Source organism: Kogia breviceps, chromosome 3, assembly GCF_026419965.1.
Source record: "Kogia breviceps isolate mKogBre1 chromosome 3, mKogBre1 haplotype 1, whole genome shotgun sequence".
In the NCBI taxonomy this organism is placed as follows: Eukaryota; Metazoa; Chordata; class Mammalia; order Artiodactyla; family Physeteridae; genus Kogia; species Kogia breviceps.
The window spans coordinates 93884673-93911177 of record NC_081312.1 but is presented as its reverse complement, the minus strand read 5'-3'; the positions used below and the strand labels follow the sequence as shown (position 1 = coordinate 93911177).

The 26505-nt window shown below is 33.7% G+C and overlaps 1 protein-coding gene across 2 annotated transcripts in view; it reads left to right on the top strand.

Annotated features, from left to right (window-relative positions):
* TRPM7 (transient receptor potential cation channel subfamily M member 7) overlaps positions 1–26505 on the top strand; it is a 120703-nt gene that overhangs the window by 58403 nt on the left and 35795 nt on the right. For both annotated transcript variants that reach the window (XM_059057877.2, XM_067029236.1), the window contains 10 exons: positions 1975–2109; positions 5471–5524; positions 8306–8446; positions 8732–8866; positions 9457–9737; positions 10762–10990; positions 12080–12235; positions 12313–12456; positions 19009–19137; positions 20622–20900. In XM_059057877.2, the coding sequence (XP_058913860.1) occupies positions 1975–2109; positions 5471–5524; positions 8306–8446; positions 8732–8866; positions 9457–9737; positions 10762–10990; positions 12080–12235; positions 12313–12456; positions 19009–19137; positions 20622–20900 (1683 nt within the window). The remainder of the gene's footprint in view (positions 1–1974; positions 2110–5470; positions 5525–8305; positions 8447–8731; positions 8867–9456; positions 9738–10761; positions 10991–12079; positions 12236–12312; positions 12457–19008; positions 19138–20621; positions 20901–26505) is intronic.

Below are 26505 nucleotides of genomic sequence, written 5' to 3'. Positions count from 1 at the left end.
AAAATAAGACCTGAAACCATAAAACTTTTAAAAGAAAACATAGGTGGTAAGATCCTTGACAGGTTTTGGTGATGATTTTTTTAATGAACCAGACTAATACAGGAATGTTATTGTTGGTAACTTAAAATCCATGAGTAACAGAAGAACACCCCTTACAAGTACAGGATAAGAAAAGAAAGGAGAGAGGACCAACTGAGCAATAGAGTAGATGTTAATGTTAGAATAAGTTAATAACAAATCAGATTTGTATGTGATACAAGAAAGTAGGAGATAATCTTAACTAAAATAGGAATAACATGCCATGATCAATTACAGGCTGTTAGTATATGAGAAATTGAATAAGTATTACATCCTTATAAGTTATTTGTGCCTTGTTTTTAAGTGCAATGCCAAAATATTTTCCTTGTTATGAAATAGAACTGAGTGGTGAAAAAAAAATGACAGAAAACATATCTGTCATCTGATCATCATCCATCATGCATAAGGCATGCATTTAGTCTGTATACTAAAAAGATTTTGGAGACCTTATCTTTTGCAAAGTAATGGAAATCAAGGGTAGATTGGGTAAAGAAATGGTAATAGAAACTGTTGTAGAGAAAGAAGTTGTATAGTTGTATGGTAAACTTATGAAGACAATAAAGATTAAAAAACAACAGGTGAAAAAACCCAATGATTTTTAAAAAAATTTATTTATTTTATTTATTTATTTTTGGTTGCATTGGGTGTTTGTTGCTGCATGCGGGCTTCCTCTAGTTGTGTGGAGTGGGGGCTACTCTTCGTTTGCCGTGTGCAGGCTTCTCATTGTGGTGGCTTCTCTTTTTGCAGAGCACGGGCTCTAGGCATGCGGGGTCAGTAGCTGTGGCTCATGGGCTCTAGAGTGCAGGCTCAGTAGTTGTGGCGCACAGGCTTAGTTGCTCCACGGCCTGTGGGAGCATGCCATGGAGCATCTTCCCAGACCAGGGCTCGAACCCGTGTCCCCTGCATTAGCAGGCAGATAATTAACCACTGCGCCACCAGGGAAGCCCAAACCCAGTGATTTTGGTATTGATTTTCACCACAAAGTTTTTTATCCTATGATACCAAAATATTTAAAACTATACAGAAGCAATGAGGTATTATTACTATATTAATATATCAGTAATACTAAATATACTAATATTATTACATTAATAAGATGATTTTTATAATGCTTCTCAGTGAAATTTCTGTATTTGTGTCTTCACTGATTTTAGAGTATTTGATTCAGTGTCTGTTGAAGTCTGTGAAAGTGTCTCTAAAAACTTACAAGGGAGTGCTACAAATGCTGACTGATACGCGTGTTATATTGAACTGCAGTGCTGCATGTTGTATTGCTGTTAAGAGATGATTTTTCTCTGATGGTGAATGGTTTCTGTTAAAGTTCTAAAGAAAACTAAGTACAGTCTTTTCTGACTTATAGTAGTTGTATTTTTGGAAAGTTTGTGACAGAGTACTTTGTGTTTATATGTAAAGCAGAATTAGTGGATTTTCATTTGTGAGAATCTAACAGGATAATAGAAAGTTATATGAGATACAAGGCAATTCCTTTTTGAGTGACATTGTCTGGCATATTGCTTGATTTCTGTTATCTTTTGACCGTGTCCATTAAATGTAGTGGCCCCCAATTATTGAAATGATCCCTCTAAAAAACCTTTCTTAAACACTGAGAACCATTGCTCTAAGGTATTTTTCCCAAAATTTACTTGATTGTGGATTCTTTCTTGTCCCCCCCCCCCTCCCCACGTAACCCTTGCTGTCCTACAGAATGTTTTTTAGGGAATGCTACTCTAGTGAGGTCTTTTAATCTATTCCCTATATACCTTAAGTCCTAGCCTTTTATTACTTTGCATCTTTTAAATTTTGTTCTAAAACTGTTTAGGAACAAATATGTATAAATCCTAAGGACTTGCATGTAGAACTGTTTGTATAATTTTATTAATTTTGATACTGTTTTAGGTTGGATCCTTGGAACAAGCTATGCTTGATGCTCTTGTAATGGATAGAGTTGCATTTGTAAAACTTCTTATTGAAAATGGAGTAAGCATGCATAAATTCCTTACCATTCCTAGACTGGAAGAACTTTACAACACTGTAAGTGTATGTTAAAATTCTTTGTGGACTAAGTTTTATCATCTTTGGAAAGTGTCATTTTACCTGAGTATATTCATTCCTATTGGTAAAACCTTTAATGTTTTGATGGATTACATGGAAAAATTACAGCCAGTCTTAGTATAGATTGTTTATATGACAGTCTGAAACCCTCTCACTGTTTCTGGAGACCTTCTCTGTCACGATAGCCACATAGGAAAGAGATGCAGTGTTAACAACCCTTTCCTTCACCTCACCCCTTTTAAAAATTATAAGATCAAGTTCTTAATTATGGAGTCATTATATTTCTTCTTTTTCTTGGTGGTCATTTGTTACACCAAATTTCTTTTGATTCCTTTGACCAATGGAGAAATTACACATTGCTTTTTCTTTTCTCCTTTTTGTTGTTTACATTCATGATTTTGACCTTGTGGTGTCGTACTTTCAGTTTACATACTGTTTTTCAGTTTTTCTTTTAAAGAGCTCCTGAAAACTAATTATTCAAAGCCTTTCTCATTTTGTTTCAAATTTCATGTCACTAACATTGGAGAGGGTAAATACTACTCTTCTTAATGGTTTTTCATTACTAATGGAAGTATACCTTGAGGAGTACTATGACCAAATCCTAACTTTCTAACTTTGACTTCTCTGCCTTTTATTTATCAGTTTCTACCTATTTATCTCCTTCTTTTCATTCCTAATGTCTTTGTACTACTCAATCATTTCTGGCCTATACCACTTCAGTAATCTAATTTCCTTGTCTATTTTCAAATTTTTAACCTAAATATTCTTATAGTGACATATTTTATCATATCTTTCCCCAGTTTCAAAACTTGATGGCTCCCAAGTGTGTATAGAATAATACTCAAACCCTTCACTTGATTTTTCAAAGCTCTCCAGCTTTTGAAATTTTGCCTCAGCTATTTCTCTCACTTGGCCTTTTAATTCCTGTCTCCCATTTCCACATAGTGGATATTTCAACTATGTCATCTACCTACTATTTCCCCAAAATATAAACTTTTTAAAAAAGCATTAGTTGATTACACAGTGCTGGTATGTGTTTTTCTTCCAGCTGCTACTACCCACTTACTGGATTTTATTCTTTGTTTGGAACCTAGTTCAAATGCCAAGGCAGTGCTATAGTGAAGCCCAGTGGTGCAGTTTGTTAAGTACAGTTATGTCTTCCACTGTGGATTGTAAATTTCCTTTAAGTAGGGATTTGTTGGCGTTCTACTGTCTCTAGCAAATAGATGTAAAAATTAAAAGGATTATTCATTGTGCCGAAGTAAGGTTTATCCTTGAAATGTAAAGCAAATATAAAACACTAAAAATAAAAATTGATACCATTAGCAAGACAAGTAATTTTTTTAACTGTATAACTCAAAGTTATTAAGGTAATAATGTTCAGCATCAATTATTGATAAAATTTTTTAAAGTTTAAGGGATTATATATAACATGATAAAGCAGTGCTTCTCAAACTTTTTGTTATCAAGATCCTATTACATAAAAATTATTGAGGACATCAAAGAGCTGTTCTAGAGTGGTTTTGCTTATGTGTGTTGATATGTAACATTGGAATGTAGCACCAAGAAATTTTAAAAATATTTATTAATTTGTACTTCAGTACAAATAATAAATCCATTACATGTTAACGTATATAACACATTTTTCAAGAAAACAAAAAAGAATTACTGAGGAGAGTAGAATACTTTGATGGCTTACAAATCTCTTTAATGTCTGGTTTCATAGAAGGCAACTGGATTCTCATGTTTGCTTTTGAATTTAATCTTACAATATCACACATCATGAAGCGTCTGGAAAACTCCACTGAACACTGAGAGAATGAGAATGAATAAATGCAAATAACATTTTAACATGATTCTGAAAACACTTTTGATCTCTTGGGCCTCCTAAAAGGGTCTTGAGGGCCTTCAGGAGTCCCCAGATTGCACTTTTGAGAACTGCTGTGTTAAAGTGTACTTATTTTTTACTAAGAAGTTACATTTAATGAATAAACATTAATGGATTAAGATAAAATAGAATTAGAAAAATTGCGTTTCTCTCTGATTATATACTATTAGAGAAAATACAGTGAAGCTTCCTAATACTTAAAAATTATGAAATAATTCACATTCACTTGGAAGACACATTTATTTTTTAAAAATTAACTTACAGGCCTTCTGTCTTTATTTTTTATAATACTTTGCATTTCAGAAATGTTTGAGCTGTAAATATTTTGTAAGTCTATCTAAGTGCACTAAAATATTACCGATTTTTTGTAAATATTTCTACTAAGTTTGTTTCTTTATGTTAAAAATAAATGACCTTTTAAATTAAAAAAAATTAACTTACAGGGGAGAATGAGCTGAGGGAACTCAGCTCTTAAGTCTATAGACTAAATACTGTAAAAAGAATGCAGTATCAGTTATAGCCATCTTTAGATATTATATAGAATTTGAAAGCCAATAATATCAAAGAAAATAATATTGTTTTCAAAGGAATAGTAAGTTTACCCACTTAGATTTGAAAATGTATTACCAAGTATATGTAATCAAAATGGAGAAGTACATTGAATTGATTACTACAATAACCTCATAAAAATTAACAGTAACACAATGGTGGGAGAAAAATCTCATTTGATATTTCTTTTAAACAATAGATTTAAAGTACTGACAATAATTCTCTTGATTTGTGCTGCATAGAATCAAGTGCAGTAAATTTCATATAGGTCAGAGCACTGTCTAAAAAGTTTAGAAGAATATCTTTTTGGCCAGTTTATCTCAGTTTTGATGGGGGGAGATATACTCCTGGGTATTTTTTTCAAAATACAAGATACCATCAAAATAAGATTAATGTAAAAATGAAACTTGTCATTAGTCTACTGTAATATTATATTTAAACAGAATTAAGATAATAGGGAAAAGATGGCATATAAAAATGTTAAAAGTTTGTTACCCAAAATATTTAATGTATTGCTACAGCTTGATGATTAGTGGCAGAAACAGCGGTACAGACATTTTAACAAGAAGAAAGAGAATGTATGGCTCCATTATCAATGAAATATAAATTAAATTTAACATATAATTGTGAAGCTTGCAATGTTTGCATGACTTATAGAAAAGAAAAGCTTTTGTGTTTTGCATAAGTAAAAATGTAAGAGCATAAGAAATTATCTTGTTAAAGGTAAATATGACAACATGAAATAGTTACATCTTTTTCTTTGTTCCATTTTATGAACAGAACTTGTATAACTCAAAAACAATATAATTTGTGTAAGAACAAAAGTCCTGTAACAAAAAGGAAGTTGTTTAAGTTATTTTAGAAGGAAAATAATAGTTTGCTCTAATTATTTTCTCCTTAAAGAAACAAGGCCCAACTAATCCAATGCTATTTCATCTTGTTCGAGATGTCAAACAGGTAAGAGATTATTTTTGTTTTCAATAAATGTTATTTTTAAAAAGTCATTTATACTTCATCTTTCTATAAAGCATTTCAGTGCCTCTTAAAATTAGCAATAAAGTGACTTTTTTTAGATCAAGATTAAAATAAGGGATAAATTTGTAGTAATACAGGAGTAAAGAGCATAATGTATCAGAAATCAAGAGAAAGGAAAGTTCATGAAATTAAGACCTGAGCTTCTAGTCATTCGGGATACAGTATGGTGTATTTCATAATGCTCATTTGTTCATAAAGGAAGATCTTTCTCTGTGTTAAGAAGAAATTTGTTCCCTGGGCATGTAAAGGACATTAAGAGAAACACAGATTGGTGATCTTCAGTGGCAGATTTTGCCAATAAAAAAGCTGAAAATGTTCTTTCTCTCTGTGTATGTCTTTCTCGCTGCCCCCTGGCCACCCCCCAACACCATCTCTGTCTCTCTCCTTCTCTCTCCCTCTTCCCCCCTTCTTTTATATTCACTATTGGTGGTGATTTCATATATAATGCTCTCATATGGTCTGAAGCCATTCTGTGGTGACTAAATTTGATACACTGATATTCCTCTTCTTTTCTACTGGATTCTCTGTGAATTAATAGTTTTAAACACTTATTTTAAAATTATAACAATTTAAACTATTGATATCCAATAGTTTATTTCCCTTGATGAAAAAGTACTCATATTCAGTTAATTGAATTATTTTTAAAGTTTCTGAACTAAAATGCTTTCCTTCTAGAATTCTTCATTCAAATGTTTTACTTGCCATTAAGTGTGAGTGTACTATTAAAAAATGGAAAACTTGATATAAATGTCATTTTCTGTGTTTTGTAATATGTTTAATACTAAACTAACATTTCATAGAAAGAACTTAAGACGTTGTCATACTTAAAATTTTTTTCTTTATTTTTTTCCATGTGCTTTTCTTTGTAGCTTTATTGAAATGTATTTCACATACCATTACATTCATCCATGTAAAGTGTATAGTTCAGTGACTTTCTATATTCAGGGTAGTGCCACCGTTACCACAATTTTAAAGTATTTACAAATACCCCCCAAAGTAACTTCGTACCCATTAGCAGTTTCTCCCCATTCCTGCTTCTTCTCTTCTCCTTGCCTCTGAGCCTGCCCTAAGCGACTGTTAATTCTTTTCTATCTCTGTGGATTTTCCTATTCTGGACAGTTCACATTTATTTTTGTTTGTTTTGTTTAAATAACTAAAGCTTTCTTTTTTTTTTTTTCTTCCCAGAAAGCTTGAATAATGAGGGAGACCTTCAGTCCGGGGATTTCTTAAATACATTTGCATTATGATTTACTTATGTGGTTTAGCAGAACTATAGTTGTTAATTCTGGGAACCTCACATAGGAGATTTGTTATATGTTAACTTCTTTTACATTGATGGCTGTAATAATAAGCCCAGTTTTTCTACTTGCATAAGTGAAAAATCCTGAAGTAAAAGCAATAATTGAATATTTTCTAATTCAAATTAATGAGTTTTCTAAGAGTTATTTGTATAGTTTGAGAAATTGCTTATCATTTTTTTTAGATAACTCACATTATTTTCCTTAAATTAAGTATTTCCCACTCAAGTGATTTCATAACATAAGGGTATTTGTCAGATTAAAAAAAATAAAACAAATATGTATCATACCTGACATCCTTAATCATAGAGCATATTTTGAGGTTGCTTAAGATGATAAAAACAAAAATCTTATATTTAAAATGAAAATGTTTTTTGATTAGTTTTTAAATTAGCAATCTAAAGAATATAGATATCTAGAAATTAGAAACTTCACAGATGCAGCCAAAATATAAAAAGTATAAGCATTTTAAAAAGTACTAAGTTCATGAAGTTATAATTAGGGAAATGAAAAGAATGGTGATGGTGTTAAGAGGGCAGAATTGGTTAATATATATAAAACTCATCTGATGATTAAACCCTTTAACCAGTAATTCTTTTTTTTTTTTTTTTTTTTTTGCTGTACGCGGGCTTCTCACTGTTGTGGTCTCTCTCGTTGCGGAGCGCAGGCTCCGGACGCGCAGGCTCAGCGGCCATGGCTCACGGGCCCAGCCGCTCCGCGGCATGTGGGATCTTCCCGGACCGGGGCACGAACCCGTGTCTCCTGCATCGGCAGGCAGGTTCTCAGCCACTGCGCCACCAGGGAAGACCCCAATAATTCATTCTTAAACAGTTTTTCCAAACTCACAAATGGCTTATGTTCCAAAAGTTCATTTGTAAATTGATGCCCTGGGAAAATGAAGTTTTATCTCTGAATAGTGTTATAGGTGGTAGTTGAATTCTAGTCAAGGCTATAAAAACGTGTAATCTACAATATGGCCAATATAATGGTTAAAAATATTTATAAGTATTAATGGGCCCCTCAGGAAACATTTATAGCATTATTAATGCAGGAAAATGCAACTTATATGCCACCGTGAAACAGAATACTTGGCACTTAGAGGTTTCTTTGCCTGTGTGTGTGAAGTATTAGTACAGTGGAGAGATCAAATTATCTTCCTGTTGTAAGCCATACTCCTGTCCTGAGCTACACTGTTGGGACTTCAAAACTTCAGAATCTCTTCTTAACAAAAGGAAACAGAAACAAGTCACTCCCTTCTTCAGTAAAGGTAGCTGCTGGCAACTCCAGCTTCCTGTAACAAGTAAACGTTTGTTATTTTGGAGAGTAGTAGGCACATTTCTAGGCATGGCATGGAAATATTGAGAAATACTATTCTGTCTTTTTAAATCTAATGCTTTGTTTTCAGGGAAATCTTCCTCCAGGATATAAGATCACTCTAATTGATATAGGACTTGTTATTGAATATCTTATGGGAGGAACCTATAGATGCACCTACACTCGGAAACGTTTTCGATTAATATATAATAGTCTTGGTGGAAATAATCGGGTATGTATATTTGGGGGAAGGTCTATAGATGTGCTTTAAAATGAACTTACACACTTTAAAAGTTAAAAATTACTTAGAATGGTAAAAGTGGGATTGCCTTAAAAACATGAGATTTTAAACTAAGAGTACTTAGAAATATTTTGTAATTGAAATCCTGAAGAAACTATATTTTTATTGGTGTGCGTACACACATATATTTATATATACATACATATGTAAAAACTGATTTTTTGTAGCATATCAGCATATTTCAATCTATAAAATCTTATAAGCTTTTATTTTCAGAGGTCTGGCAGAAATACCTCCAGCAGCACTCCTCAGTTGCGAAAGAGTCAGGAATCTTTCGGCAATAGAGCAGATAAAAAGGAAAAAATGAGGCATAATCATTTCATTAAAACAGCACAGCCCTACCGACCAAAGGTATATTTGTTTAAATATTACCCTTTCTGGCTTTTGCATTTTGTTCTTTCTAAATTACTTGTGTTATGAAGCAAAAAACTACTTGTTTTAGTAAGAATTATCTTTTGTTTTTAGATATGGTATTATATCCTTGATTCTTCATTTTCCTATATGCCAAAATATATTCATTGTTAGTTAATGATTCTGTTATTTTTTAGTATTTAACTATGATAAGGACCAAAATTTTTAGATGTTTTGATTATTGCTTAACTGCTTCCTTTTATTTCATATTTACTTGATTAACAACATGCAAGACAGAGGTATATTATCCAAACTTGCCTTTCATTAAAACTGTTTTATTGGACATTAGTTGAAATATTTAGGCCCTCTCTTTAATCTTGGAAAGCTTTGTTGCAAAGACATTTTTTTGGAAATGACATTCTATAAAATGAATTGGAGCTATAATAAAAATCAGGTATGTAAAATTTATACTATTTTGATTTGTGCAGCTGTATGAAGTTGAAGAATAAAGGGTATTTTATTAAAATTCTCACATGAATGTCATATGGCCTTATTTTGATGAGCCTTGTAACATTTGTTTTCTCTTAAAGATTGATACAGCTGTAGAAGAAGGAAAGAAGAAAAGAACCAAAGATGAAATTGTAGATATTGATGATCCAGAAACCAAGCGCTTTCCTTATCCACTTAATGAACTGCTAATTTGGGCTTGCCTTATGAAGAGGCAGGTCATGGCCCGTTTTTTGTGGCAGCATGGTGAAGAATCAATGGCTAAAGCATTAGTTGCCTGTAAGATCTATCGTTCAATGGCATATGAAGCAAAGCAGAGTGACCTCGTAGATGATACTTCAGAGGAATTGAAACAATATTCCAAGTAAGTTACATTTTATCATTTGAAACATTTTAAAATACAAAATAGATGGGGTTTAAGTGGAGATTATAGTGCCATGCACTAATTAGGTTACGTATTATAATTTTATTGGAAAAATTAAGAGAAACCCATTTTCTAAATGTTTATGTTTTTTTTAGAAAACTCAGAAAGAAACTTTGCTGCCTAGGCATGTATATTGTTTGCAGTTCAAGAGTTAAATATCTCAACAAGAAAGAAGAAGTGCCAGAAATCAGTTTAATAATTAGTTGTACATAATAGCAATTAGATTAGGAAAAGTTCCATTTGAAGTGGTAGGAAAAGGAAGAAGGTGAGGTTTGAGCTGTATTCTAAGGAAATAAATTTAGTTCTGCTGGAAGGGCATTTCAGATGGTGGGACTACATATGTATAAGAATAAAATAGTTCACAAGTTTTACAGTCTACTTAGGGGAGTAATAGAATATTAAGCTAGAAAGGTAGTTTGTAGGAAGCTTTGTAATAGAGAATAGGACCACCCTCCCCCGAAATGGGCTGTCTTTGGAAGAGAGTAAGAGTTGTTACTGGAAATAGCTCAAATAGAGATCCTGTGATCATGTTACCAGGGATTTAAGATTAAGATGTTTTTCATATTAGGTTAGTCCCTATTCAAATTATTCTTCCTCTGTACTGGGTACCAACCCTCTTCTATGTTTGAAATATTGTATAGAGACTTTCTGAACAGAGCATCTGAATATTGTCAGTTTTGGTTTCCTGTGAGTCTATAGGTTTATTTCTAGGACCAGGGCAAAGTGCTCCGGAGTCACATTTTCAGTCTTGTTCCTAATGTGGCATATTTTAATATTTTGTGATTTTCACATAGTAGTGGATATCTGAAAACGTAGGGCTACTATGATTTTGATGCCTCACAATTCCCTAAGTGTGTGTGTGAAAATATTAAAAACTGTAACATGTTATGAATGACTTTAAGGATAATGGTTTAAAACTGCAATTTGGTAATCTGAATATGTTTTCGCTTTTATCTTTTGATAGTGATTTTGGTCAACTGGCAGTTGAATTATTAGAACAATCCTTCAGACAGGATGAAACCATGGCTATGAAATTGCTCACTTACGAACTGAAAAATTGGAGTAATTCCACCTGTCTTAAATTAGCAGTTTCTTCAAGACTTAGACCTTTTGTAGCCCACACCTGTACACAAATGTTGTTATCTGATATGTGGATGGGAAGGCTGAATATGAGGAAAAATTCCTGGTACAAGGTATACCTTAGAAATAATTTAATTTAAAGTGTGTGATTAGGTAATAAAGAACAGAGGAATTAGCTCAGCTGTATAGTAAAATGCCTTGATTTGTGAGGGTGGTAGGGGTTGTGGTGTTGGCATTTTATCCCTCTTAGTCTTCACTCTGAATCCTTTTCAGGTGTGGTGTATAGTGATTGTTTCCCCAGTCTGAGCCAGAAGCATGAGAGCAACAAATGGGAATATTGGCATTTATAGCAGCCATGAAAAAAAAGTTGCTTTATGAAAAGATGATTCCCAAATTCTAAAATTCAGGACCTATCTACTAACTTAATAATCTGTTACTTTTAATTTGCTTGAAGTATATTGGATCTGCTCGGGTTTTATGGTTAAAAATTGGTGTAAAATGTTGTCTGGTACTTTCAGTTTCATTACAGTGAGAGATTTTACTTTAAACTTTCCTTTTTGTTATTTTATGTCTGAAAAAAGGTATAGAAATATAGAAGGCAGAAATCAGGCAAGTAGTTTAATCACTGATCATTGTAAGTGGATAATAAATACTGATCATATACTAAAAATAATGGTGAAGGATTAACCCTGATATACAATTATAATAGAAACCCTGACACACAATTATAATTTCTTTGTGCTTGAGGATTTTGCAGGTAATACATAAAATTTTAGAAATAAACCTTTTTGTTTATAGAGGCACAAGCTGAGTAATCACGTTGTGACATGGAACACTTGCAGAGAGATTTAGGATAAAATTAAGTACATTAACTTCATAAGGCTTACATTTTATTTAGACAAAAATGTATTTTCTGAACAAAATGTAACCTGATTTTTTAACAGGACAAGTCTATAATAATTATTAAATCTTTTCTATACCCTTATATCGTAATACTCAAATGTTTTGTTACTCTTTAAAACAATCCAACCTGGCCTCTTTATATATAAGTAAAATGTGAAGTTTTTGTTTTTCCCCTGCACCACCAGGGGCAAAATGGCTAACTAATAATCAGGAGATTTTATACCTTTTTATTGCTTTTATCATATTCTTGAAGGCTATTAATTTTAAAATGTAAACTTCTGTGTTTCTAAAATTTTTAGGTCATACTAAGCATTTTAGTTCCACCTGCCATATTAATGTTAGAATACAAAACTAAGGCTGAAATGTCTCATATTCCACAATCTCAAGATGCTCATCAAATGACAATGGAAGATAGTGAGAACAACTTTCAAAACATAGCAGAAGAGATTCCCATGGTAAGGAGGAAAAAAAATTTAAAGTAAATATAAATTTGTTGTGAATAAATGTACAATAAATGTTCTTTTTATTTTAGGAAGTATTTAAAGAAGTAAGAATATTGGACAGGAGTGAAGGGAAGAATGAAATGGAGATACAGATAAAATCAAAAAAGCTTCCAATCACACGAAAGTTTTATGCCTTTTATCATGCACCAATTGTAAAATTCTGGTTTAACACGGTATGATTTTTTTTTTTTATTGAAGTATAATTGATACTATATGTTACAGGTGTATAATATAGTGATTCACAATTTTAAAGGTTATACTCCATTTATAAAATTATAAGATATTGACTATAGTCCCCATGTTGTACAGTATATCCTTGTAGCTTATTTTATACCTAATAGTTTGTACTTCTTAATCCCCTACCTTTATATTGCTCCTCCCCCCCTTCCCTCTCTCCACGGGTAACCACTAGTTTGTTTTCTATATCTGTGAGTCTGCTTCTTTTTTGTTACATTCACTAGTTTTGTTTTGTTTTGTTTTGTTTTTTTGCGGTACACGGGCCTCTCACTGCTGTGGCCTGTCCTGTTGCGGAACGCAGGCTCAGCGGCCATGGCTCACGGGCCCAGCTGCTCCATGGCATGTGGGATCTTCCCGGCCCGGGGCATGAACCCATGTCCCCTGCATCGGCAGGCGGGCTCTCAACCACTGTGCCACCAGGGAAGCCCCATTGTATTTTTAAGATTCCACATATAAGTGATATCATACAATACTTGTCTTTGTCTGACTTACTTCACTTAAGATAATACCCTTCAAGTCCATCCATGTTGCTGCAAATGGCAAAATTTCATTCTTTTTTATGGCTGAGTAGTATTCCATTGTATACATTTACCACATCTTCTTTGTCCATTCATCTGTTGATGGACACTTTGGTTGCTTCCATATCTTAGCAATTGTAAATAATGCTGCTATGAACATTGGGGTGCATGTATCTTTTCGAATTAGTAACATGGTATATTTTAAAATAGAGCAAAAATTTTTTTTTACCACATTAAAAACCATTCAGTTTTATTAGTTAACATTAAGTTCACACATGGTTTAAATAAACCTTTAACAATCCATCTGTGATTCTCTATCAAAATACAGATTATAGTAATTCAGAAGAATCCTTGTTCTTTGGATAGAATGATCTAAGAATTGTGATTTTTATGATTTACACAAAGAAGCCTAGTTATTTAGTAAAAATGGATGTACAGTAATTTTATAACTTCTTATGGAAGGGTTACCTATATTTTTCTTAGTTATTGATGAAAATGTATTTGTTTCAAATATGCCAACTAATATTCATGACTTCTATCTGTTGATTTAATGAATGTTTATCAAGATTTTAATGAACTAACATCCTTTTATCCTTAAAATCAAATGGTCACAGCTATTTAAAATTTACAGTGATCCTCTGTCTTTAATACAAAGAATGATTCCCTGAACACTTAACTAATGGTGATCTATAGGAATGATTTAAATCAATGACAAATGTCATCTCCATTTAGATTTTCATTGTACATTTTACATTACAGGGTCTTTAAACACCCATGGAGTAGTAAAAATAAATGATTGCTACCTAATATTATTTTCAAATAATCTCAAATAATGCCAGTATAAAAAAGATGCTGATAATAATTATATCTGCCCAAACATCATTCCCTGTGATCCTGTGATGAATACCAACAAACAATTTTTCTTTTTTTTTTTTTTTGCGGTACGTGGGCCTCTCACTGCTGTGGCCTCTACCACTGCAGAGCACAGGCTCCGGATGCGCAGGCCCAGCGGCCATGGCTCACGGGCCCAGCCGCTCCGCGGCATGCGGGATCCTCCCAGACCGGAGCACGAACCTGTGTCCACTGCATCGGCAGGTGGGCTTTCAACCACTGCGCCACCAGGGAAGCCCCAACAAACAAATTTTATAAGTGTTTTAACTTTAGATTATTTTCTGTAATATTCTCAATTAGAGTAATGCCAGAAAAGTTATTGACTTTAATGCTTTCTACTATGTATTCGGATATTTATTTAGATTTGATTTTTGATTAAGTACTTTCACATTTTTTTTTCATCATTCAAGTTTCTTTCCACTGTGAACTCTTCAGGTATTTTCTGAAGTATATATTTAGGGCTGATGTATTTCATCACTTATTACATTTGTAGGGTTTCTCTCCACTATGGGTTCTGTGATGTTGAGCGAGGTAACAGCTCTGGTTGAAGGTTTTGTCACATTCTCTACATTTGTATGTTTTTTGCTATTATGTTTTTTTTCTACTTTCTCTGCTGTTATTTTCTGATGTTTTTGAGAGCCAGTTAAAGGCTTTGCCACATTTGCTACATTTGTAAGGTTTCTTTCCAATATGAGATCTCTGCTGAATAAGATATGAATGCTGATTAAAGGTACTGCCACATTCTGTACTTTTGTAAGGCTTCTCTGCAGTGTGAATTATGTGATTCTGCTTAAGATTTGAGCCCTGCGTAAAGGCTTTGCCACATTCTTTACATTTGTATAGTTTCTCCCCAGTATGAATTCTCTGATGTTGAGTAAGTTTTGAGCACCATTTGAAGGCTTTTCCACATCTTTACATTTATAAAGTTTCCCTCCAGTATGAATTTTCCTTTGTCTACTTAGATTTAATGATTGATTAAAGACTTTCCTACGTTTATTACACTTGTAATGTTCCTCTCTAGTATGAATACTCTGATGTTGAGTAAGTTGATATTGAAGACTGATTAAAACCTTTATCACATTCACTACATTTGTAAGTCTTCTCTACAATATGAATCCTCTTTTATGTTGTAATATTTGAGCTTTGATAAAAGACATTCCTGTATTTATTACTTTTAGAATGGTTTTCTGAAAATTCAGTGCCCTGATGTTTCATAAGACTTGAGTCTCAGTCAAAGTTATTGTCTGATTCAATGCAGGGATAGCTTGTTACTCCATTATAAATGCTGTTGTAGTTATTGAAAAATAGAGCTCTTGGTTAAGACCTTACACAGTTTATTGCAGTTTAAATTTCCAAGTCGACAACTTTCATGTTTTCCCAGCAGCATTTTTTGGAATAAATCTTCCATGCCTACTTTGTGGTCATCAAAATCTGGGTGTCATAAGAAGACATAGCTGGGTATGTGGCTACTGTCTCCATTCCCTTCACATCCTAGAGATCCTTCTTTTGCTCCAGAAAGGTGACCAGGTCCCTATAGTTCTCTAACATCTGTCCCTGTACAATTCCCATTGATCAAAGTCCAGTCATTCCCACTCCTCTTGAGAGAAATCTATGGCCACATCTTGGAATGTCAGCAGTCCCTGAGAAGCTGCCATTTCCTCCTGTTCTTCCTCCTGCTCTGGGTTGTTTTTTCATCAATATTATGTTGAAGAAACACATCAGCATCTTGAGAATATACCTTCAAAGGTGTTAGCACATCTCCCTCACCAGCTCCTACCCACAAGCCGAACTTTCAAAGTTGACTTTGAAATGCTGAAAAGGCCAATCTCTCCCATCCTTTGTCTCAGGAGAAATACAGGAATAACCAGCTCCTGGCCTTTAAAAATGCTTTGCTGAAAGAAACCCTTTCAGGAGTTTGGGTTTTGGGGGGCATGAGCCACCGGTCTCCTTGCATTGCCCTGCAGTAAACCTTTCTCTGCTCCATACTCCAACATTTAGGTATTATTTGTCTGGGGCTGCGGCCGCAGTGGGCGCCCGCCCCCCACCCCCGGTTTGGGACACCCCCTCCACTACCCCCCTAGGGGTGGGGCCGTGCATTCTGCTCCCTCCCCCAAGTGACTGAGGGCGGAGCGGCCCTGCCCGTAATGGAGCTGGAGCCCAGGTCCCCGCAGAGCCAGCAAAATGTTTTTAAAAGGTAGACTTTAAGGGTACCTTTGGTTTAGAGTCCATACTAATCTTGATATAACTTAGATCACTGGAAATCCATTTCCCACTTAAAAGAACAATACATTCTCTGATACACAATTCTAATTTTTTTGTGCTTTTGGATTTTGCAGGTAATGTTAAAATTTTGGAAATAAACCTTTTTGCGGTGTTAGTTGATGGTGAAAAGTAATCTAGATCATTCATATAGTTTTATTTTTCAGTGATATGATAGCTTATTTCTTTAATCATAGTACATGTTTGGTTATCTGTCACATAATTGGTTTTTTCCTTGCCAGTGGAAGAACAAATTTTACTACCAGGTTAAAGAGCATACATGTCCATAGAGGAGTGGACTCCATCTGAGAAACACATGAGATTGGTGCCTACTTTTATCCAGGGGCCGAGTGAATGAGGTTTTTACTCCCCTTCCCAGGAAAACTTTTAAGTTGTTTTTGGTTTTGGTTGTCATGTTTGTTGTGTTTCATTTTCATCATTATCAGGCTTTTTTTGAATTGCCAAAGTATGCAAATGTTAGTTCTCTATTAGCTTTATGCTAATATGAACATTTGAGAATTTGTTCCTTCAACCATTGCTTTCTCACCTACACACATGCCCATTAACCTGAGACTATTTCATTATGTTTCCTTCCCAATATGAAAATTTTCTTTCTCCATCTTGTTCAGATGTTAAAATTGTAAATCTGAATTACCTAATATATAATCCCCCAATTCTATCTCCACTAATGGAAATAATATAGGTTTCATATGTTTGCATTCGTATGAACAACTATTTAAAAATGGACAATTCAGGTGGCTCTAGGAATTTCTTTTTTCTTTCTTTGCTTATTGCAGTTTACTTCTCTACCCCGCCATAGCTCAAATCAAAGATATGGCTTATTAAAACTGGTAGGGGCAAGGAAAACGATGAGAGAATTCTCAGCCACAATTGTTCAAGGATCAGAGAGTCTGGGTTTTCCTCTGAAATGAAATGACTCTTCAGATGTTATTATATATTGTTCCTTATCATCTCCTTATAACCTTTCTTGTTAAGAGTCTCAAAGGTGGGATGTTCTCTTACCTAGGGAGAATGTTTTCCATATTTGTTTACATTTCTTGGGATTCAACCTCAGTGATTGGGAGCTAAGAAAATATTGGGTTGGCCAAAAAATTTGTTGGGTCTTTTCTGTAAGATGGCTCTAGTAGCGCTTAGTTGTTTTTAACTTCATTTGAAACAATTTTGTTAGACTGTATTGTGACAGCTGTCATATCAGCATGCATTTAAAAACTTACCAAAATTGGTGAATTTTTGTGTAGCCGTTTTAATATTGAAGACGGAAGAAAAAAAGCAACATTTTCAGCATATTATGTTTTATTGTTTCAAGAAAGGTAAAAACACAACTGAAACGCAAAAAAAGATTTGTGCAGTGTATGGAGAAGGTGCTGTGACTGATTGAACATGTCAAAAGTGGTTTGCGAAGTTTCATGCTGGAGATTTCTCTCTGGATGATGCTCCGTGGTTGGGTAGACCATTTGAAGTTGATAGTGATGATCAAATCAAGACGTTGAGAACAATCAACGTTATACCACATGGGAGATAGCCGACATATTCAAAATATCCAAATCAAGTGTTGAAAATCATTTGCACCAGCTTGATTATGTTAATCACTTTGATGTTTGGGTTCCACATAAGTGAAAAAAATCTTCTTGACCATATTTCCGCATGCGATTCCTTACTTAAACGTAATGAAAACATTCCGTTTTTAAAACAAATTGTGATGGGCAATGAAAAGTGGATACTGTACAATAATGTGGAATGGAAAAGATCATGGGGCAAGTGAAATGAACCACTGCCAACCACACCAAAGGCTGGTCTTCATCCAAAGAAGGCGATGTTGTGTATATGGTGGGATTGGAAGGGAGTCCTCTATTATGAGCTCTTTCCAGAAAACCAAACAATTAATTCCAACAAGTACTGCTCCCAGTTAGACCAACTGAAAGCAGCACTCAATGAAAAGCTTCTAGAATTAGTCAATAGAAAATGCATAATCTTCCATCAGGATACCACAAGACCGCATGTTTCTTTGATGACCAGGCAAGAACTGTTATGGCTTGGCTGAGTATTTCTCATTCATCCGCCGTATTCACCAGACATTGCACATTCGGATTTCCATTTATTTTGGTCTTTGCAAACTTCTTTTAATGGAAAAATATTTCCATTCCCTGGAAGACTGTAAAAGGCATCTGGAACAGTTCTTTGCTCAAAAATATAAAAATTTTGGGAAGATGGAATTATGAAGTTGCCTGAAAAATGGCAGAAGGTAGTGGAACAAAAGGGTGACTACATTGTTCAGTAAAGTTCTTGGTGAAAATGAAAAATACGTCTTTTATTTTTACCTAAAAACTTTTATTTTTACCTAAATTTTTGGCTAATCCAGTACCAGTTGTCTTTCTTAGGAATACTACTTGGTTGAGGGAAGGAGGAACCACATAGTATGTGTTTCTTGATGATGGTGATGAAGTTCTATAGTATGATTCTTGAGGTATAATATTAGTTAAGTGAAATTATGTGGACTATACTGAGAACATGAACCTGGTATTATAAAATTCTTCCTGTGAGAAGTACTAAAAAGTCAACTAAAGTCTAGAATAACACACTTTTACCTTGGGGACCATTTATAAGTGCTTGATTGATAGATGCAATGTCTGCATGGAAGAAGAGTTACTTCTGAAACTTTTTTGATGATTGAAGCTGGGAGATACTTCACAGGGGCTCATTTCGTCTCTTTTTTTGTGTATGCTTGGAAATTTTCATAGTAAAGAAATTGTATTTTATAATAAATTTTATTCATATCTTGTATTTTCTTTTTTTTGTTAGTTGGCATACTTAGGATTTCTGATGCTTTATACATTTGTGGTTCTTGTACAAATGGAACAATTACCTTCAGTTCAAGAATGGATTGTTATTGCTTATATTTTTACCTATGCTATTGAGAAAATCCGTGAGGTATGTCTTTAGTTTTTCCTACCAGTAACTTAGTGTATTTATGGAGGGTGTTATGTTTTGTTTTGGTTATGTGTGTGGTTATGTGTTATTCATACCCACACACTTAACCATGATGTAGGTGGGTATATTCATATACCCACCTACATCACCCAGTAGGTGATGATGTTATTGAAGTATAGATTGTTTGGTTTTGCTGTTCTAAAAGTGATGGCCAAAGAATAGAGATTGTGTTGTTAATTTTGTCACAATTACAAAGATAATGATTTGTCTCAAAAAATAGATTTGTTTTTGTTTTATTTCCTCAACATTCATATTTATGTTGTTTGCCATTCTCAAAAAGTATTAAATATATATATAGCCAATCAGGTAGATAAATTATAAGTATATTCTTACTTTGCTCTTAGGTTGTACTGCTCTAAAGTGTACTGTATTGCCCATTGAATTATTGTTTAGATTTAGATCCCTATGTCCCTATGTCTATCAGAGTTTTCAGTTTAAAATTGTAAATTTTCTAATATCCTGATTTTGGAAAAAAAGGTTTTAAATAAATTTTTATACTTTCTGTTTAATCTAGTACCTGTATAAATGTTGTTTTATAACACAGTTATTTAAATACATATGAATTATTTCATGTCTCTACTTTACATTTAGAGAATACATGAAATTGCAAAAATAGAAGGCATTGCACTTCCCTCCCACTTAGGTATAATAGGAATTTAATAGCTTATGCATTTTAAATGCCTTTGAGTGCCACAGCCCATATGTTTCTGAAATCTGTTGTTTTACTAACATGTTTGAAGAAATTAAGTTGTTAAATTGTGAAAGCAAGTTGAAAATACTTTTTTTATTCATAAAACAGTTCTGCAAGGATTTATTAGATAGTAATAAAAGTGATTGCCTCTAGTGGGAAGGAGAATTAGTTGGCTAGGGGTGAAGAGTGGAAGGGAGACTTTTCAGTATTTACTTTTGATACACTGTGATTTTGAAGCTGTAAATGTATTACCATTCCCCACAAAAAATTAAAAATATTTTTTATATTAAAGAGCTAAGTATAGCTACTTAAACCATTGAGTTGTTTACTTTCTGCAAATAAGGCACCTTTGGAAGATCCTACCTGGATATCCTAGTGTTGTTTCAGTGAAAAATAAAACAACTTTTGACAAGTATCTCACATTCCAAGTCTAGAGAATTGTGTTCTAATCCAGCATTTTCAGTGTCTTAGTTGGATGACCTTGGTTGAGCAGGTCATTTATTTGTGGGTCTTTTTTTTTCTTTTTTTCCCCCTGTATATAGAGAATGAGGAAAAGAGGTATCTGTCTTTGATATCTTATTGAATTGTTTTGGTGATCAAATGCCAAGACAGTCAAAATACTTTGAATATTAAATGATATATAAAATTCTGCTATGACAGTATAATTGAATTCTGGTATGTGTTTTAATAGGAAGAAAGTGATGAAACCTTTTTTTTTTTTTTAAACCTGTAGATCTTTATGTCTGAAGCTGGAAAAATAAGCCAGAAGATTAAAGTGTGGTTTAGTGATTACTTCAATATCAGTGATACAATTGCCATAATTTCTTTCTTCATTGGATTTGGACTAAGATTTGGAGCAAAATGGAACTTTGAGAATGCATATGATAATCATGTTTTTGTGGCTGGAAGATTAATTTACTGTCTTAACATAATATTTTGGTATGTGCGTTTGCTAGATTTTCTAGCTGTAAATCAACAGGCAGGACCTTATGTAATGATGATTGGAAAAATGGTAAGTTGAGAGGTGTCTGATAATACTCATGGGTTTATTGATATTTTTTCTTAAAATCATAAAAATATGTTTTTAATATACTTTTACTTGAACCAGAGAATGATAGTTCGTGTTTATTTGCCTCATATTGCATATAGACCCTTTCCTAAGGATATTAGCTTTTTAAAAAATTTTACTTATTTATTTATGGCTGACTGGCTGGCTGGCTGAGTTGGGTCTTTGTTGCTGCGTGTGGTCTCTCTCTAGTTGCAGTGAGTGGGGGCTACTCTTCATTGCGGTGTGCGGGCTTCTCATTGCGGTGGCTTCTCTTGTTGCAGAGCACGGGCTCTAGGTGTGTGGGCTTCAGTAGTTGTGGCCTGCGGGCTCAGTGGTTATGGCTCGTGGGCTGTAGAGTGCAGGCTTAGTAGTTGTGGCTCACAGGCTTCGTTGCTCCGTGGCATGTGGCATCTTCCTGGACCAGGGCTCGAACCTGTGTCCCCTGCATTGGCAGGCGGATTCTTAACCACTGTGCCACCAGGAATGCCCAGGATATTAACTTCTGAAGAAAATATTTGATGGGATAAAGTTAGGAAACCTTATTTTATTTGTTTTCTCTTGAAATACTTTAATTTTTAAATGTTAACTTGCTAGGGCTATTTGAAAAATATGAACTTGCCAGCTCCAATCTATGAGTTTCTTTTCATCTTTACTACTGCTACCCTAAACCCAATCTGTCATCATCTGGCACTGTCAGTAGTATAGTAATCTGTTTACTCACAAGCACTCTGGCCTGTCTTCAATCTATATTATAGCTAGAGTAATATTTCAAAATGCAAATCTGGATATGTCATTTCTCCTTCTTAAAAAAATCTTTTAATGATTTTGCATTACTGCTAGAAATCAGTGTACTTAATGAAACCCATAAGCCTTGTCCAATTTGACTGTTGCTTTCCTTCCTTTCTTCTTCCCTGCTTCCTTTCTTGTCTCCTTCCCTCCCTTTAAATTTTGAGATAGTTACAGATTAACATGCAGTTGTAAGAAATAATACAGAGCGATTCTGTGTACTCTTTACCTAGTTTCCTCCAGTAGTAGCATCTTTCTTGCTTTCTTAAGTCTCACCTCTTACCATTTTTGACCTCTTATTTGTGTTCTAGTCCCACAAACCTTTGTCTTTTTCCTTTAACACAGCCCCTATCAGAGAACCAAGAATAGCTCATGTTCTTTCTGTGTAAAATGATCACCCTCATCTACACGCATATACTTAGCTTTTTTCATTAATTAACTTAGTTTTGTCCTCCAGATCTTGGCTTCAACATGGTTTTTTTTCAGGGAAGCTTTTTTGATCTTTTTCAACTAGATCAAGTTTATTTGCTGTATAATTTTATGGGACCCATGTTTTTCCCTTCAGAATATTTATCTGTGTGTAACTGTATTTTAAACTACATTCTTATTGTATTATTTATATTCTCCTCTAGACTTTAAATTCCTTGGAGTAGGAACCTTGTCTGGTGTTGGTCACCTTTATATCTGTAGTATCTCAGTACTTAATCACTTTAGTAGATTTCTCCTTAGTAAATATTTGTTGGTTGGGTGGATAAAGCCATTTCAAGTAGGAAAATAAACAACATAAAAATACTGAACATTAATTGTATTTTCATAGGTTTGTGGTTAAGATTTTTTTCTCTTATTTTTATATCCTCAGCAGCAGATTATAAATTTAAAAAACTGTAATTGTTCACCAAGTAGTTTTTAATGTTTATTATAGTCTCACTGCTATGCAAGACAATGCAGACTGGTTATTAGGATATTGTCCCTGAACTTTGTGAAACCATATTTCTCTTTTTTGACTTTATCAGTCCTGTAGTTATTTTTAACAGTTGCATAATCTAGCTTGAGGAGCCTATCCTACATAAAGTATTTTAGGAAATTATATGAGATATTAGTAAACTATCAATGTGGTTTATTGATTAAGTTAATGAGTAGGGGATATAGGGATTCATGCAAAGAGAGAAATTTATGGAGGTTTTTGTTAAAGCAGTGGAATCTGAGCCATTCTTCGAAAGCTTGAGAGAGATGGGAGTAAAAAGGAACAGCCTGACTGGAAATTTTTTTGTGATAAGGTATAGTTTGTTAGCAAATTGCCTAGACAGGATGTAGTAGCTTGGAGTATATAGAAGATTGAAAACTAGGACTTTAGAGAAGAAAAATATAGGGGAAACCATTGAAGAGTTTTCCCCCCCAATTTTTGATTTTTCTTTACCGTAAAAGAAGTAGGTTGACATTTCTCTGTCTTTCCTTATCATCTTGGAGTGACTTTTCAGTGTATGGATATTGAAAGCAGCTAGTCAGATTGTTCATTATGATGATTTTCAACCAGTGGGACAGTCTGAAAAAGTCTCACAAGGGTTCCTCATGCTCAATTCCAACCTACCACACTAATCTTCTCCTTTATTAATGCATTTTGCAAGATAATACTAACTAAACAAATACCGTCAGTGGTTTATGTCTTTAGGTACCTCTTTCCTCCTGTCTTTACTGATCCAGACTGTTTTTAAAATTTATATCCAGAACACCTAATCTTTTCCTGATATAATATGCCCAATATTTTGCTCTTTCCCATAGGCTTAACCAACTGGCAGGTTTTGTTTTTTAGATACAGATGTCAGGTTTAATGTGCAATTTTTTATGCACTGAGCTGAAAAAATCTAAAATGTACTGGGCCTACTCCTACCATAAATTTGGGCCTACTCCTGCCATAAATTTCTTTCAGTTTTCATTTGAAAAAGGCAAAAGCTCTGTTATGCTTCTGTTGCTTTTGTGAAAGTAACTTTTCTTTCCTTATTCTAAAATTACTATTCATTGTAGAAAATTTTAGCAAGTGCAGGCAAACTACCCTTCAGAGACATCCAGTATTAACAGTTTGATGTATACCTTTCCATCCTTCAAGACATATATATGAATACGTGTGTTTATTTGTGTCAAACTTCACACAAATAAATGTATATAATAGTTTTATCGAAATGGGCTCATTATGTGTATACTGTTTCTCAGTTCTTTTTAAAATTGGTCTTCTAGATTAAATTTATCTTTTAAGTAACCCCACTAGCTCACAGGATTATCAGCATTGCTTTGCATCATGAAGAAAAAATTTTTACATTTTTTGAATACAGAGTTTCATTATTATACTTGATTTTCCACACTACACGTTTTCCCTCTAGGAGAGTGTATCCTGCTCTCCCCAGTTAAGAATTACTGGTTTATTATTTGTCACATCAAAAAAGTACTTACAATTCATCCATTTTGCATTCTTTCATGAAGTAGTGGTATTTCCAGGAAAAGTTAGGGGAGTTAAGGTTTTGGGGGAGGAACTGGTTTTAGCCTAACGTTTTAGGGCAAAAAACCACTCTAGCTCTCATTGTCTACCAGCTTATTTAGTGACTTAGTGTAATTGGGTTAATTTAATGGTGCGTTACAGTAAATGGAAGGTGCAGGAAGTATAAAAGTGAACAGTCTTAATAACAGATGGAGATGGGAAAAGTAAAGAAGCCAAGAGAAAGTGGAGCTCTCTGGATTTCCATCTGAATCTTACCTCTAATGTACTCCCAACACTCCCACCGGTTCTCCCATCTCAATTATAGGGAGCTGAAATATATATTTCATTTTCTTCTTTACCTTTGATCTTTAGAACCACCCTCCACCAGGATTATGTCTTTCCCCTTGTCAACCATTTATTTATCATATCATTATCTTTTTTCTCCTAGTGCCATCTTCCCTTTCTGCCTCCTTCAGTACTCTTAGATGGTTAATGTTCTAATTATCTGCTTAAAGTAGATGCTGCAGAGTATAAGAAATCCTTCATTAAAGTATACCTTTAATGAATAAAGGAGATGAATTTTATAGTATGTAGTAGATTCCTAGAGTAACTTAACATTTTTTAATCATTGGGTATTTGTTATATGCTATGCATTATACTAAGCTGAGACTACAAAGATGAATAAGATGTGGTCCAGATCCTCATGGAATTCACAGTCTAGTATATAAGACAAGTATGTGAGCAGACAGAGAAAGATATGGTAAACTGTTTTGTGAAGACAAAGCTTTCACAAGGAACATGGTATTTGAAAAAAGTTTAGAAAATAGGAATTTTTCCTGAGCAGGGAATTTCTAATCAGGGAAAACAGCTTCATATCTTTCATAAAGATATGAAAGATTAAAGTAGAAGAAATCTTCACATTTGACATCTTTAATAGAGATCAGACTAATGAAAATTACATGGTAAATGCTGAACTCTTCCTACTCACTCCATATACCTATACATTCAAGCTAGGAACCCTCATTTTAGATATAAGAAATGGGATATTCAGATATTTTAATTAGTTATATTTAGATCAAATATAAGGAAGATTGTCAAATAGGCTTTATGCGAAAGGTATGAAATCCAGAGACCTCTGAATCATCAGCCAACAGACCTTGAATAATTTTAGAATATTTCAGGTTTGGGTTTTGATTTGAATTTTTGAGTTGGGCTTTTTCTTTACTTAATTTGGATTCCAAATTACAGCAAATGCCGTGAATAATGTTTTGATGAATTATTTGCCTTTTAAAAATCTTTTATCCCAAGATTTTGTTTATTGAAAACATATATTCTCTTAGTAGTTCTCTTAAGTGGTCAAATAAGGCATTATTTAACCATTTTACAAAGAAAAAAACTGAATCTTGGGGGGAGTGTATGGGATTTTTTTATTGTAAGTCACAGGGACTCAACTCTAACTTAATTAAAAAAAATTTATTGGCAGATCTAACAATTTTAAAGGTAAAGGATCAAGACTAAATGATTATATATAAATAAATACTTTATAATTTCTCCATCTAGTCTAGACTTACTGTCCTCTTTACTTTTCACAGTCCTGCCTTCCATTTCTACTCTCACTATATACTTGTTCAAAACATATGAAAATGTCTTAGTAATTTCTTTTAGATTGATTTATTACTGCAATTATTGTTAGTTCATAGTAGATTAAAGTATAGATTTATTGTAAATGTAGTCTCTTGATCTCCATGGGATTTTCCCCTTAGATTATTATTTGTGGATGAATATTATTACATATTACTAGAGTGACACTACATTCGCTTTCTTAGATGTAAGTGCTGAACACTTGTGCACATAAATAAGTGGATAGAAATTGAAGTTTCATTATAGCATTTCACTTAATTCTTTGAATTCCTGAGTAATGATGTCAAAATTCACATTGTGATTTAGCAATAAAAATTGTTTTTTAATTTATTATGTGATAGCTCAGGCTCTTTTTCAATTTTGTTGAAATTAAAGAATTGCAAACTACATGACTTGCAAAAGAATTTGTTAACCAGATACGGGTATCACTTATTTTTTCAACACACATACTGATAATTCCGTTTGTTGTTTTATTTACCTCTTAGGAGGTTTTCACAGCCCAGGAGACAAGGCACCATGGTAGGGGTTCAGGATGGGAGAGAAGAATGCCTTTCTTTTGTGAATTGGGCAAAAGATACTATCAAAGGAAGGTAGAAAAGATAGTCTGCCCTCCTGTGTAGGAAAACAAAACAGTTTTAGGAAAGAACTCATGGAAATTGGTTCCCTGAATCT